The sequence below is a fragment of the Chamaea fasciata genome, unplaced genomic scaffold (assembly GCF_029207755.1).
Source record: "Chamaea fasciata isolate MVZ Bird 193981 ecotype frontalis unplaced genomic scaffold, bChaFas1.0.hap1 SCAF_15, whole genome shotgun sequence".
In the NCBI taxonomy this organism is placed as follows: Eukaryota; Metazoa; Chordata; class Aves; order Passeriformes; family Sylviidae; genus Chamaea; species Chamaea fasciata.
Genome location: NW_027094100.1, coordinates 14,245,708 through 14,261,844, shown reverse-complemented (window position 1 = coordinate 14,261,844; position 16,137 = coordinate 14,245,708). Strand labels below are relative to the sequence as shown.

Here is a 16,137-nt window from a genome sequence, read left to right as displayed (position 1 = left end):
TTAAATGAGGGAGAAAAAAAAATATGTTCTCTCTCACCTGCAAAAGCTATCTGAGCCTTGAGCAATTTAATTTGAGTCTTCCCTTCTAGATTTGACTGGTCAAGTTAAACTACAAAGATTATTCATGGGAAAGCAACCGCAGTTTGTTACTAGGATACAAAAAAAATTGCTTAGTACGTTCCTCCAATGAACAATCCCAAGCAGAACACACACAAATCCAATAAATTATGAATTTCTCGGCCTCTCTTACATAAACATTGGGGTTGCAGAGGCATTTCTTGGGAGCCTTTTATATAAATCCATCTCTTAATGACTGTGCACTAGCAAAAACAAACAGAGGAGACGGCCGGGCCCTGCAGGTGAGCTGCATCCTTTGTCTAGACATGGAAGCAGGCAGAGGTGCCCAGGGCCAGCAGATCCATGATTGCCACATCTGGGAGCAGACCCTGGAATCTGGCACAGCCCTCGGCGCAGCGGGTGACTGGCAGCAGCAGACTGAGCTAATTTGGAAGAAGGCAATTCTTATTCCTATTCCAGAGGGGGGAAAAAAATAAATCAATCCCCCTTCCTGCACAATTCCATGGATCTGAAAGGTCTTACATAAAACATTTGTCAGATGTCTGAAGGCACGAGGCAGAGTTGAGGCTGGAGAAGATCTGTTAGGATTATTGAGTCCAACCTCTGAGGAAAGCAAGGAGAAGTTTTCCTGCATCCATCCGAGGCTCCCAGCCCAGCACAAGGATGGGCAAAGCCAAAGGAATCAGCCAAAGCCACTCTGACACCCTTTGGAGCCACACTCGGGCTCGGGAGGCGGATTTTGGGGTTGGGTTTGTACTGTCGGGGGTTGTGCACGGTGCTGGGTCTCTCCCCATCCCTCCCAAACTCCCAGGATAACACCAATCCCCGGGGTCTGTGAGCCGGCACAAACCCTGCTCCAGGCTGGGGTATTTAAAGCCACGCTACAGGGGCTGAGATCACTTTGTATAAACTTTACCCGAGACACGGATTGCCTTGAAATTGTGCCTTGTGACGTCTCTGTCCGTCTCACCCTCTGCCTTTGATCGCATCGGCAGCTTGGGCTGCTCCGCTGCTGCCAAATCACCCGGTAATTGCTGCTTAAACCTCACAAATCAGGTGCCGGGGTGGAGATCTGCCTCGCACGCTGCAGAGGACACCTCCCTTCCAGGAGAGAGCGATCAAAATACCTGGAATTCTGAAATACCTGCCAGGGGAAGATGCTCTTTGTCTCTACAAGCAACAGCCACTTGGAAAATGATTTCGGTTTTCGTTCTTGGAAACCCTTTCACTTGGCAGGACAAAATAATCAAGAGTTTTTGCTGGTGTCCTGAGGAAAGGACAGAACAGCCCCTAAAGAGGTCACAAGGGGACACAGATTTTTGCCGGGAGCCTCCAGGGATTACCAAGCCCACCTTTAGCCCTGGTAGCCCGGTTCTACTCATTCCATTCCTAGCTGAAATAAAAAGACCTTGTTCTATAAGCTCTCCAGTGATAGAAATGTTCTTATTTATTGTATTCCACCAAGGCTTTGTTAACCTGCCCGGCTGCATTCTGGAGGGCACACGCTCAAACATCCCGGTCCTGTCTTCTCCCCAAAATTCACTGCAGCCTCTTGGCTGCTCCTCCTCACAGAATTTTAGCCACCCCCAGGACACTACACCAGGCAGATCTCGAGTAGTGTTTTGTGTTCCCAGAAAAAAAGAAAAAAGCTCCATCCAACCGTGTCAAGTTTAAGACCCCAAGAAACAGCAATTTTCCCTCATTAGGAATTACGCTTTCAAGCTGAGGAGATAACTTTTGAACTGCACTCCATAAATTCCAGAAGACATGGAGCTGAGCAGGCAGTGTCCCGATGAGACCAGAGGAGATAACGGGCTCGGGAAAGCTGCTGCCACAGCGCCAGTTATCTCTGAGCAGAGCAAGATAAACTTGAATGAAATTATTTCATTTGCACTGCCAAATGGGATATTCTATCTTTTATCTTTGGCTTCTCCAGGCAGGGCCTGGAGGATTTAATGTTGGAGTTATGGAGGAGGGCAGAAATCAGAAATCTTTATTCCCTGGCATTTGGAAACCTGGTGGAACACTTTTGCTCAAGGAAATTCTTTCTTGACTGACTGTTTTCCCTGTGTCGCCACACAGACAACAAAAATCGGAGCTTCACTTTTATGTGGCTATTTATTTCTCCCACATAACCATTAGACATTATCCCATCAGGAGTGCAATCACAGGAAAATGGTTAAAATAGGACAATCCCTAAAGTACAGAATTATCATTATTATGCAAAAATCCACAGTAAAACCAGCAAACTTCAAAAATGAAACCTGTTACATGCAACTACCCAGCCAACAACCCTACAAACACAACTCCATCCATCTTTCTCCCCTCAAAGCATCAGCAGCTCTTAAAAAAGCGTCCTAAATGTGATTTCCCAGCTGCACTGGGAAAACTTTGAAGTGCAGTTGGATGGTTTTGTCTTTAAGGAATCTTCCTGTGCAGTTGAAGCAAGAAATCATTTTTTAATCTTCTGATTTGATTTCCTTATAGCAGAAGGGTACAGAAAGGGGGGGGGGGGGGGAAAAAACAAAAAAAAGGACACAGTTTTCTTGGAAAAGGGTAAGGATTGGGGTCAGATCCTCTCACAGCAGGAGATTTCTGAGCTGCTCCATTGCCAGAGGTGTGAAAGAACCCAGGGTGAAAAAAAAAACAAAACAAAACCAAAAAACCCTCCTGGGTGGAAAGCAAGCCCTGCTTACACAAAGCAGAGGAGGAGATCTCCCTGGACACAGAGGGGAAAACAAATTAACAAGCAAGAAATCACTTTCTCCTCCCTCCCTCCTCCCCAGAGCCCCACTTCAAGTGCTCAGACACCAGGAATTCATGTTCCAGCCCTCAGTAATTGAGACACCAGGGCATGCAGGTCAGGAGGGGAAAGCTGGCACAGGTAAGCCGAAATAAACCTTTCACACAGACGTCCCAGTGCCAGTGATTCATTCTTTTTCTCATACACGGGGAAAACAAACACAGCCATCATCGAGATAGGGAACAACACAGAGTGAACACCAAAAAAAGTCCTCCCGTAGGCACAGATCTTATCTAAGGGAGCTTTTGGAGGGCCTGCCCCTGCTGATGCCTCAGGGGAGAAGAGGTGGGATGGGGAGGAATGAAGAGAAGTGGTAGAACCTCACAAAAGGCCCCAAAAAAACCCCTCTGGCCCAGGGTCTGTCCCCTCCAGATCAGTGGCACCGAGGTCTGTGTCACTGATTTGTCACTGATCACAGGTTCTACCACGCAGAGAAGTGGTAGAACCTCACAAAAGGCACCAAAAACCCCTCTGGCCCAGGGTCTGTCCCCTCCAGATCAGTGATAACCTCCTTGCGGCTGGAGGAGCTGCCTGAAGGAGAGGACAGAACAAAGAATGGAAATCCTCCTCCGGCAGAACTTCCTCCAGCTGCCTCAGCCAGAGAAACTTCCCCAAGGTGTGACAGGGAGCCAGGCCCTTCCCTTCCACTTCGGGCTCACTCCTCGGCAGCTGAGCACACACCCCTCCGGGTAAGCCGGGAGAATTTGGGAGCCCCAAATGCGTCTCAGGAGCTGCTGAGGAGCGGGGAAGGAGCAGCCCGTGAGTCAGCCCCGGGCACAGGACTCCAACCTGCTCCCCAAAACCGCCGCGGGCAGGGGAAGGGAGACCAGCAGGGCAGATAAGACACGTGGAAATACAAGTAGAGAAGAGAGAGCGGAGGAGATGGCACACGCCTTCCCCGCGGGGAAATCCAGGTGGGATCTGACGCGTGTTTGAGGGAATCTCATCCCGCAGAACATCCCTGGGCTCTCCCTCTGCCTGGTTGTGCCCATCTCCCTTCCCTGCTTTTCTCCCGAACCCACCGCATCCACCACGGCGAGGACCTCGGGAAAACCCGCTCTCCTTTGGCCTGCCAAGCTCTGTAAACACCGGGATGCTGAGGGGAAGGAAAATGTTTCCTTTCAAGGCAAACCCTGCGGCAGGACACCAAAGGGCAGCTCCGCAACTCCGGGAGCTCGGAGGAGAAACCCGCTGGAGGAGCTCAGGAGGACAGAGGTGCAGATTTGCGTTCCGAATTTTTCATTTTAAAGCCAAAGGGGGATGTGACGCGCAAGGAGGATCCTCGCTAGGACGGGGAGAGAAACCCGGCAATAAGCCTGGCAGTGACTCATCCTCCTCCTGTCAAATAAACATTAATGCCCGCACAGTCAAACCTGACTGCCTCGAGTTAAACACCTTAAACATCCTTAAGCGCTTTCCATCGGTTGTCAAATGACGGAGTGCTGGGGAGGCAGCGATTTCCTCTGCCCGCGGGGAGGGTTTTGGGGAGGGATTTTCGAGGGGTTTGGGGTGGGATTTCCAGCCTCTGCAGGAGGGTGGGGTGGTGACACACGCAGCTCCTCCTGGCCTGCAGAAATTATCCGGAAAAAAATTTAAAAAAAAATAAATAAATAAAAGAAGGGAAAGTGCTGTTTGCCAGACCTCCGAGCAAAACAATTTCTCTCCGGAGCACAAACAATGAAAAAAAAAATTAAAAAAAAAAAAAAAGGAGAGGGCACCTGCCCAGCGCTCCCCAGCTCTGGCTTTAATGACACACTTGGCGCTGTGCTGAGTGTGTGACAGCCCGTGGGCCACGACACAGCTCCATTTAACACCGGCCTGGGAGGTGATGCCTGCCTGGATTGGAGCTCAGTGCTTCCTGCAGCCTCCAGAGCCGAGGTGCCAAGGGCTGAATTAATCGTGCCAGTTGGCTGCAGCACAGTTTGGGGCATGTACAGTGCTTAAAAGAGAGTCCTCAGTACACAATCAACCTGTTCCAGCTCCAAATCCCCACAGAAGGCTGAGCAGCTTCACAGGTTTCCTTTTGAAGAGTGGAAAAGCAGAAGGCTGCTAAGAAAGCAGTGAATTAATTTTTTTTCTTCTTTTTTTTTTCCCACTTCTCTGACCTTCTTCCAGGAGATGTTTCATAATTAATTAACTCTCGTAACCCCCATGTGAGCCAGGGTTTCCTACCTTCCTTACATTCAAAGCAATCCTGTGATAAAGCCACTTGCTCAAAGGTCACGCAGGGAGTCGTCAAAATCAGTGACAGACTCCCACAACCTCAGCTCCCAGCCTAAAAGATGCAGAAAAACAGGCAAAATAGGGCTGGATCAACACCTGCAGTCGGTGTTGATCAGCACTGAGCCAAACCCAAACCAAAAACTGGTCAGAACAGGTGCCTTTTTCACTCAAACCAGAACAACCTGAAGTGGTATTTTGTCGTTTTCTTGAAGTCAGACTGGAGCCAAATCAAACAATTTACTGAACTCCTGACAATGACAAGAACTCCTCCCACAGTGCATCACCAGCAGCTGAAGGAGGGACCAGAAAACAAACCTAAACAAAAGTGCTCCTTGAAGCGAGATTTTTAGCCCCTAGAAAAGACAGAGAGATCTTTTCCTGCTGCATGGACTTTGCTCCTCATTTCTTCGAGGAGAACTGAATCAGTATTTTGAAGAGGAAGACACAGAAATGTCTTTTTTTACCCACAAGCTGTAAATTCCTGCTGCTCTGCCGTAACCAGGACCCTCCAACCATCCCTGTTTGGCCTGGTGAAGGTCTAAACTTGGGGTTTCTGCCTTGTTGAGAGCGGGTTAATGATTAGGAGCCTTTTCCTTAAGAATACAAAATAATTTCTTGCAACGAAGTCAACTTCTGCCAGAACAAGCCCCATTCTCCCTCGTGTTTACCAGACACAAATGCCACTCATACTTGGTATTCCTCGCAGTTGTGAGGAAGGCTGTGGGAGAAGCACAGCAATCAGATCCCAGTCAGATTCTAAAAAGGGAATTTGGCTCCTTTGTTAAATACCAATGCCCCTATTTGGGTCAGGACCAACAACTGGATCCCAACTGGAAAGTCCTTCGCTTGTGCCTTGGGGTGGTGAGTGCCTCGTGTGTCCCCGCAGCTGTCCACCTTCACCCCGTCACCACGGGGACACTGCTGCTGTCCCAGCCTCCCTGGCTCTGCTCCTCAGAAGGCTTTTCCCTGGATCACAGGAATTTTCTCCTCTCCCCAAGCCTGCCCTGCTGAGGTCCCGGCATCTTCCTGCTCCCACTGTTATTAACCATTTTTTGAGCATCTTTCTGCTCCCACTGGTTGTTAACCCTTTTCTGGGCCCCGTGTGTGCCAGTCAGCCTGGAGAAAGGAGCCCCGTGGAGAAAGGAGCCCCATCCATGACACCAGGGGGGTTTGTGCTGCTTCCTGCCTCTCTCACCCCAACTCCAGAACAATTCCCTGGCAGAGCCCCGCAGGAAAGTGATGCCTTAAGTTTGAACTTTCATGTATTTCAGACTCTGTGCTGCCCAGGGGTGCAGTTCTGAACTCATATTCAGTGTCACTCAGCTCCTCACAGAGCAGGGAGACAAAAAAAAATCCTTTTCCTGCTGGAGACCAAGGACAATTTTCAGGCCCAAAAACACAAACAAGGGTGGCTGAAGGGAGGAACAAGAAGGATGAGACTTCATAATCTGAAGCTGGAATTGGACAATTAAACCCCAACATGCAAATGGACCAAAACTTATAAAATTGTGAGATCTCGTGACTGGTCAGCCATTTTTTTGTGACCATTCTCAGTCCACCTCGAGTGTTGCCCTCATCAGGCTTCTGTCTTTCCCAAGGTGGATCCTGGAGGCCTTTCAATAAATCTCTGCTTTACTCTCCAGCTCTGTCCAGTCTCTGTTCCAGGCCAGCCTTCCCAAGGCATCAAAGGCAGGCACAGAGCCATGAACCCCATGGAACCAGCAGCCCTCAGCCCGCTCTGCACGGTGCTGCCCACCACCTGCAGCAGCCGGGGGAACACCGTGAGCTCAAAAACCAACAATTCCCTCCTGCCTCACCCACCTGCCCGCAAATCACCTGGGCAGCGAGCGGGGAGGCGAGGGGAGCCGGGAAACAGCGACATCCAAGCGTCAATTCCCAGGGATGCAGCGGGAGATGCTCCTCCGGGAGATGCTCCCCGAGCATCCCGAAGGCTCCGGGCAGCCTGGAGGCACCATCCATGTGTGTCGTGTGTCATTTCGCTGTCACCCAGATAAGAGCGGCTTCCAGCAGTACCTCAGGCTTGTTGTTGAGCGGATCTGACACATCCCAGCTCTTTTTTTCCCCCCTTCAAATGCCTCGCTCAGAAGCTGCCTCTCATTAGCCACAGCCTCATTACTCATCTCGGTGCCGCTCCGCCTGGAAACCTCGCTGTTAATTTGACAAAGCCTCGGCCCATTGTGTGCTAACCATCGGATACTTGGCAAAACACGAGTTTCCCAAGCTCCCGGCACAGATCCCTCCGGCACCGATAGCGTGTGCTCTTGTATCATTCCAAGGAAATGGGGAGAGGAAGGGATGAGGCCGGGCAAGGATTTAAAGACGCAACAAGGACGGTTTGTTCAAGCACATTTGGGCAAAGTCAGGTAGAAAAATGAGTCGTCTTCAACAGGATTTCAAATTGAATTCCGCTGTTTGAGAAGAGCATTGCCGTTTCTATATAAAATCTGAATTGTTGCTCGTTTGGCTTTTCCAGGAGCCAGGTCCCTCCACATTCCCTCTACATTTGATTTCATTGGAAAGGTTTTTTCTACCTTAACCTATTTATGGTGAACAAAACGACCAAAGTGATTCCGCAGTGAATCAATTTTAACACAACTAAGCAAATTTCGGTTTGAAGATGCTCTGTTTGGTCGTTTGGGTTTTATTAAGAAGTTTCTTCAGCCCATGGGACAGAGAGGAATTCCTCTGTTTGTCAAAATGAGTGAAAGTGCCTTGCTCAGTCTGCAGGGTGAAGACAGAGGTGCATTTTGGACCAAGAAAAGGAAAAACTTAATTCTGACTGATTATCCTTGAGTAATTCTAAACAGCCCTCGCGTTTATAAGTAGGATTTCATCCAACCATTCAGTCTTCCAGAAAAACTTTCTAATTTTCAAAAGGACTGTTCCAAGAACGGCTCTAAACCTGCTTCCCTCCGCAATGCCATTTGGATAATGAAAGACAAACAATCCATCCGAAATTCAATTTCATATGAAAAATTGCTGAACGGGGTCCAGCCCGACAAAGGACGTTTATAAACCTCCAAACTGCGAACGTCCAAAAGCTCCTCTGCAGCCACAGGTTAACAGCTCCCTTGGGCTGTCATTACTCTCGTAAAAAGCGAACTGAATTTGGGGAAAAGACACATTTCCAGCATCATCCAGCCCTCAGCAAAGGCATTCAAGTGTCTCCCGCATAGCTCTGCCTTGCGCAATTTGACAAATGTTTGCAAATGGACCATCCCCAGCCGTGCAATCCTCCCAGACAGCCTCCACCTGGAGGGACACGACCGAGATATTTCTAGGCCACCAGAACGAACGTCTGAGCTGGGAGGTCTCCATAAATCAAGCCTTCATTTTTTTTTTCCCCCCCCATCAAACTTTTTTCCTCTCTTAACAACTCCTTTTGAAAGCACCGCGAGGAAGTCCTGAATCACGGAGCTGCGGTGCAGCTGATGTCATCCCTTTTTTTAAATTCACGTGTGGAGGGCTGAGCATGTGGAGGCTGCTCAGGAGAGACTGTTCTAGCACCAGGCAGAAGGGCTGATACAACTCCCAGCCTTCTGGAGCAGAGCTCTCAGCAAGATCCCACGGCCCAGCAGGTACAGATATTTTTCCTTCGGGAAGTTCCAGCCTGACCCAGGTAACCTCTGCTGACCCAAAGAGGTTTCCCTGGTTTTTGGGTTTTTGTTGTTTGGGTTTTTTTTCCACCCCAGGTTTTTTGCCTGTGCCCCCAGCTGAAAAGCCAACCCGCAAAATAAATTTTCTCCAAGGTCATGCGTTCCTCACGGTGCCTTTATTTGCCAGTTGGTGAAGTATTGAAAAAAAACCCGAAAACTTCCTTATTGTGAGAGGAGCTAATGTCCCATTTAAACGTAATAGAGAACGAGAGGAGATGCAACTAGAAATCTAATCGCTGCTTCATAGCTAAACCACGAGCTTAGCAGCTTTCTTTTGTGCCCTGAAGGTCCCAGGCACCCTCTCTTTGCAAAGACAATATATGGCACATCCAAATGCAAATCTATTCCTCTCTTTATTTCTATATTCAGCTCCCTGGCTGATTACAGGCAGACGTGTATGTGTTCAATAGGTCCTCCTGCTTCTTTAAATAAGTTTAATAATACCCCTTTTATTTATGGGAGCCTGAAGTACAAAGGATGCAATGCAGGAGCTCTGCGAGAGCAGAAAAGGGAAGAAAAGCGAAGTAGCTGAAGATACAGCCTGGCAAGGGCTCGGTAATTCAACACTGTTGATTCTATAGAGACCAACTGCTTTTATTATGCACAGATCCTCCGAGGGGGGAGAGAACCCCACGGTGACGAACTTGCAAAGGGAAAGAATCTGTACATCTCTTGTGTAGGTGCAGAATTGGCCAAAAAGGCAGTTCTAAAGCCAGGGCAGCCCACCGAACATTTCAGACCTCACCGCAATTTTCTTCCGGCGACTCCGAACAACTAAGGTCTCTCCCCATTAAAAAGTTGCATTAAAAAAATGCAAGAAGGGGGAAATGAACCAGAAATCCCCTGCAAGGACCCGGAGCGAGGGCTGGGAAGCGCCGCTCCAGCTGCGGGATCAACCGCGCTTCTCCCCGCGCTCAGCATCCCCTCCCGCCGCCGATCGCCGACAGCGAGCGGAGATCTAACAAATTCCTGAACCGCCCGGCTTCTCCGGGCATTCCTGACACGCTCGGCTTCTCCCGGGATTGCTGACACGCTCGGCTTCTCCCGGGGAGCCTCGGAACCGGGGGGAGCAGCGGCACAGCCGCCGCCGCTCGCCCGGCAGCATCATCCCCGGGGCGGGACGCGCCCCCCGCCCGCAGCCCCGCGCCCCCGCCGGTACCTGCCAGCGTCTTGTGCACCGTGTTGCCCATCGCTCGCTCGCTCGGCGGCGCGGCGGAGCCCGGGGCCGCCCGGAGCTCCGCAGGGCCATGGACAGCGCCCGCCTCCCGCCGCCGCTCCGCGCCCGCCCCCGCCCCGCCCCGCGGAGCCGCCCCGCCCGAGCCGCGGATGCCGCTGCTCTGCCCCCGTGCCTGCCCCGGTGCCTCTCCAGGCCCTGTCCCGGTGCCTCTCCGGGATGTGCCGCTCTAATCCCTGCCCCGGTGCCTCTCCGGGATGTGCCGCTCTAATCCCTGCCCCGGTGCCTCTCTGGGATGTGCCTCTTTAATCCCTGTCCCGGTGCCTCTCTGGGATGTGCCTCTTTAATCCCTGTCCCGGTGCCTCTCTGGGATGTGCCTCTTTAATCCCTGTCCCGGTGCCTCTCCGGGATGTGCCGCTCTGGTCCCTGTCCCGGTGCCTCTCTGGGATGTGCCGCTCTAATCCCCATCCCTGTCCCGATGTCTCTTCAGGATGTGCTGCTCTCCTCCCCACCCCTGCTCTGGTGCCTCTCCGGGATGTGCCTCTTTAATCCCTGTCCCTGTCCCACTCTGGGATGTGCCGCTCTGTTCCCTGTCCCTCTCCGGGGGTGTGCAGCTCCGGGGAGCACCCACTGGACCTGTCGGAGGAGCTGCCAGCCGGGGCTTTGGACCAACACGGGCCCGGCTCGCCCCCAGAGACCCCCGACAGACCTTTCGCTTCTCCCTCCTGGGGAAAAAAAAAAAATAAAAGAATCCTCTTTCTCCCGTAGCACAACCACACCTGTCCATCAGCAGCGCCTTCCCGAAGGGCCCCGGCTGCACTGGGGACACACCGGGGGCCGATAAACCCGAGCTCTTTCCCTCTCCGTGCCATTTCCTTGCGGGTGACCTTGGATAAGCCACTTTGCATCTCGGTGACACGGCTTCCCCAGCTGGGAATTGAGGGAATTAGCAGGAGTGTTGTGTCGGCAGTGCCGTGATTAGTTTGAAGCGCGGCGGTGCCGCGGTGACGAAGGACACCTCAGCCCACAGCCGGCAGCTCAGCATTGACAAAATCGGCTCCACAAGTTCCCTCCTTCGGATCTCAGAAAAAAAGAAAAAAGAAAAAAAACACGTTTGGAGCCCCACTGGAAGAAGAGCAAGTCGCCCTCCCTCCTCCCGGCCACACTTGTGCTGCCCGAGGGGTGAAGATGCCGAGAAGTGAGGGAGCCTTCCCTCCTTCCCTGAGGAGCTTCCAGAGTTTTGAGATTTTAGAATTGGGAGCTACAAAATATTCTGCAGCCAACACCTCGGGCTCATGACACGGCGCACAGTGTTGGGGAAAAGCCACCGTGTCCCTCAGCAGGAGTCACATCTCTGGACTGTCACTTATCCTGGGACACAAAAGAAAAAGTGGGAAAGAGGTAGGGAGACAAGGAAGAGTAGCTCAATAGCCTGAGAGAGATCAGCCTCTGATCCATTATAGAGAAGCTAAAATAACAAGCCTTTAATCCCCAGATCATGTTGAACAGGTCAAGTGTGGCTCGGGAGATGAGAGGGGACAGAAAAAACCTAATTTCCAGCATTTTTTCGCTATCATACGGATTTGTTAAAAATGGGATTATTGAGTGAGACACCAGCAGCTGTTCTTAAAAGCGCCTGCACCCATCTGCCGTCTCCTTAGGTTAGCACATGTCTCCCACTCCCTTTGGTGCAGGAGCTGTCAGGAGCCCAGTGCTCCTCTTCGGGGACGAGGGGAGGGCAGCAATGTCACCCTCTTGACACCGAGGGGAAAGTCCTCGTGTCACCAGACAGCGGGGAATGGGAGGCTCCGCTAATCGCGGCTGCTTTCCCTCAGCAGGGAGTGGCAGTTGTTATTTTAGGGCTTAAAATTCGCCTTCAAAAAAGCCGGCTGCAGCAGCCGGTTCTGCACAGCCGGGGGCTGCTCATGTGTGTGCCATGTGCGGGGCTGGCTGACACCTCCCGGGCCTGTCCCTGTCCCTGTCCCTGCTGCCACACCCCGGCCACACCAGCCCACAAGACTGCCTGTCCCAAGGGTGTCCCAGCCCTTCCTCCTGCCCAGAAAACGAGGTAAAAATAGAAGACAATGAAAATGGAAATGCGCATCCCTGGGACACGGAGGCCGCCTGCAGGAACGCAATCAACGCTCCTGGCTCTTGGCATTGTAAAAACGGGGAGTTTGGTGAAATAACCTTCCTCTCACGGTGCCAAACAACACTCCTGGGGAATGGCTCAGCGAGGAGGATTTGCACCCTCCCCAGAAAGAGAGAGTAAAGGAGAGGCAGGAGTGGACACTGAGCGGGGACTGAACAGCACTGCAAAGTCAGCCTGGAGAAAAGCAAAACCGGCCCCGACCAAGGCTCCACACATGAAAGCTCATTTGCATTTTAAGCTCCTTTCCGCTCCAGCGAGTCTTGATAACTCTTGATAAGGCACTTCAGCAATTTCTGCCGTATGCCTGGCACACGGCTGCTCCTCTGGAGAAATCCCCTTCCCTCTCCCCCTGGCTCTGGGCAGGGGGACAGCCTGATCTGCACACACGGCTGTCATCTGCTCTGCTCCCTGCACTGCCAGAAATACCAAACTGTAATCTCACCTAAACTCCTTCCTAGCAACTTTTACCACCAGACCTCAAGCCGTTTTTGCAGACAAGGTGAGTGACATTATCCTTATTCCATCAGGGATGGAACCGAGCCCCAGAGAACCCAGGAGATGTGTACAAGGTCACGGGTTGGCCACTGGCAAACTCGGGAGCAGATCCCTGGAGTTGGATCCAGCTTGCAGGACTGGACACTTTTAGCTGCACTCGTTTTAGTTGCTTGTCCCTCTGCATTTCCTCTTGTCCCCCATAACAAATTCATCTTCGTGGGATCAGTGGAGTATGATGAGGATAATGTCATGCAAAGGAAGAAGTCTTTGGGAGGCTTTCTGTATCCCACTGATGTCAGACAGCTGCTTCCCAGCTCACTGTAATCGCTTCTAAATCTCACTGTGCAGGGGTGTGTACCCAGGCCTTTCAAATATGGACAAAAAAAAAAAAAAAGGAAGGAAAATAGAGACAAATTTCTTTCTGAATCAAAAATGTGATGAATTCCACTTGAGGTTTGTCACAGACAGGGATCCGACACAAACCCTCCTCGAAGCACCCACGCAGGCCAGGCCTCTCAGGAGAGGGAAATATTAGCAGTCATATAAACACCTTTGTATAAATGCAATGTTCCCAGAGATGCAAATAGCTTACAAGGAACAGCTAAATTTCCACTGATTGTTACCAACCCGACCAGTAACTCTTCTTACGGCATCAAATGAGTTGCATTGTCTCGATAATCCCCCGGGGGCTCGAGTTTTGGGGGCTAGAAGCCGCTGTGAGCTGTAAGGTATCACTGGGAGCAGCTGCCATTCGTGTCTCTAGCAGATGGCAGTAAATAATGACAGACTCCACTCTTCCAGCCACAGCGAGATAAAACCCTGAGAAATGCGTCTGTCCATGGGGCAGGAAGCCCTCCTGCCCTGGAGGGGATCCCCCTTCCATCCCAGAGCCCAGCTCAGGTGGGATCACCTTCCCTGGCCGGCAGAGCCTCCCAGCACACACCAGTTCTGCTCCTCCTCTCAAACTGGCCGGCTCGGGCTCGTTCCCAGCTCCACTGAGATCCCGGGGACCTCCCGGAGTTGTGTGTCTTTCCCAAGGACCAGATTGCAGCTTGCAGAGCCGTGCCCAGCCCTGCTCCACAGCCTGGGTGCTGCCAGCTCCCGATTCACACCCTGCACCCTCAGCTCTGCGTTTCTTCCCTTTCTCTGTGACTGAAGCTGAGGAGATGCTCAGAGCATCCATTTCCCTTCCAGCTCCATCTGCCTGGAGCTCTGAGGCTGCCCAAACCTCTTTCCTTTCCATCACACCTCACCTTGAAACCTCCCTTTCCCTGCTCAGCAGGAGCTCCCTGGGAATTCTCCCAGGCTGCAGATGGAAAATGCCCTGGAAAAAGACGTGAGATGACTGTCCCAACCTAAAATGCCCTTCCACCGTGTCCAAGAGAGTGCAGTTCCTCTGAATGCACATTCAACACATTTTCATCAACAGGTGCTTATCCAGCATGGAAACAATTCCTTCCTCCTGACACGAGTTCATTTCCGTGGCTGTGCTGGGTGGTTTTCTGAGCTTCCCCCTACAGCTCCTGCCAGCCCCTTTGTGCTTTCTTCCCTTCTCCTTCTGGCTGGAGGGACTGTCCAGGAGAGAGCAGATTTGCCTGATAAAAGCAAATGTAACTCGTCTCACAACTTCCCAGCCTCCGCATCTTGCCTATGGAAGGAGAGTACTAATAAGCCTCTCTCCTACTTGGAGACGAGTGGAGAAAAAAAAGGAAAAAAAAAAAAAAAGAAGCACTGTTCCCTGAATTCCCATCATACACATTTAAGGAGGGATTTGTTTAGGAGGGATGCATGCACAGAGCATCCACACAAAGCCCTCCTGCCACCCACGCCTCCCAAGTGCTGAAAGCAATTCCTTCCCTCCCCTGCTCCCAGCACCAGCACAGGATGCTCAGGGTCTCCACAGGTCACACTCACAAATTAGTTCTGACTTTTTTTTCCCTCCCCTCTAAGGAATGAGGGGAAGCAGGAGCTTCCAGCACAGCAGTAGGAAAATCTTGCAAAGAGCTTCTTGGACTGGCCTTGACTGCAGAGAGACCGAAGCTGTTTCCTGATCCTTGCCCTCGGTGCCTGCTGGACGCTTGGCTTATTTACCCCAAATTGGGAATACAGGGCAGAGTGTTGCTGGGCCAGAGCTGCCCCACAGGATGTGGTGTAGACAGGGAAGGGAAACCTGCAGGGATGGATGGATGGATGGATGGATGGATGGATGGATGGATGGATTTTGTGGTCAAACCTCCAAAGGAGCAGTGAGCACCTGCCCTGCCAGAGTTCTCCGTTCAGGGGGCAGAGAGAGGCTGTGATGTGTGCCAGCCACACAGGGCATGGAGAAACCATCTCTGACGAGGTGCCAGAGCAGCTCTGAGCTGAGGAACATGTGGGCATTCCTGGCAGAGAGGGATCTTTTTTTTTTTTTTTTTTTTTTTTTTTTTTTTTTACCATAGATTCCTCAGCTGCAGGAATTAAAGCCCGGGCAGGGAGAGGAAAAGGAAACGGTGAAACCGCAGCGCAGCAAAAACACAGCTCGGTGTCACTGGCAGCAGCCACGTCCCAAAGGGGCTCTGGGGAGGACAGTGACAGTCCCCAAACAGCAGCAGAGGCTGCCAGGAAGGGCAGGAGCTGGGGTGAGAGCGAGGATGATGATGCAGGGAGGAGCAAGGAGAGCAGAGGCAGCAGGAGGGAGACTCGGTGACAGCATCTTTTCCTGGGAAAGGAGCTGGGCTAATTCCACGTTATTAATCACGCTTTAGACAAACAAAGGGCCTTTCTCTGCACCTTGCCATGGGTGTGGGGAGGAGATGGGCCATGGCCACGATGGCCCAGGCAGCCCAGAAGCTCCGGCCCTGCTGGGAGATGCTCCCTTGCCAGCCCCAGACAAGTGCCCTTTCCTCCCGTGGGGGCGGAGGGGTGGGCCGGGCCCATGGAAGGAAGAATTTCCAATTTAGAAACAAACAGAGGCAGTTCCTATTATTGTTAGTGGGATGTCAGCATCTCTGGTCCCCCAGCACCACTGTCAACAAACAGGCTCACAAATGCTCCTTCAGCATCAGCCAAAATAACATCCATGAAGGCATCTATAACTCAGCATTCACTACACACACACACAACAAGCTCTCCTTTTTCTTTTTAAATCCAGTCTTGTCCACGTAATTTTAACATAAAGGAACCGGCTGTGGGCTGTGTTACCAAATGAGTCATCATTTTATGTGACAGTGTAATATGATTTAGAGAATTCTTGGCACACCAGCGTGGATTATGCATTATAATCTCTTAATTTGGGCTCTCAGTGCTGTGTGCCAGTGCCTGGAGCCGGAGGGAAGGAGCAGGAGGGAATTGCAGTCAGAGCTCTGCTCCTGCTTTGCTCTGTGACCTTCACAAATTCTGCGCCCTCCTCCTGCCCTCCTTCCTTCGTCTGCAGGGCAGGAACGCGCCTGTGCCTTCAGCAGGGTCAGTTAATGCCCGCCCAGGAGGTTTTAAGAACATTATGTAAAAGCAAATTATGATCTCAGTAAGGGAAGGGAAGCAGAAGGACTTGCCA

General features: G+C 51.6%; 1 protein-coding gene across 2 annotated transcripts in view; it reads right to left on the bottom strand.

The window, feature by feature from the left end:
• NEURL1B (neuralized E3 ubiquitin protein ligase 1B) overlaps positions 1-16,137 on the bottom strand; it is a 122,008-nt gene that overhangs the window by 23,280 nt on the left and 82,591 nt on the right. Inside the window, exon 1 of one of the 2 annotated variants that reach the window (XM_066196810.1) lies at positions 9,941-10,037. The exons of the other annotated variant lie outside the window; for it this stretch is intronic. Coding sequence (XP_066052907.1) covers positions 9,941-9,971 — 31 coding nt within the window. The 5' untranslated portion in view covers positions 9,972-10,037. Of the gene's footprint in view, positions 1-9,940; positions 10,038-16,137 lie in introns of those variants that run through there. 2 annotated transcript variants of the gene reach the window in all.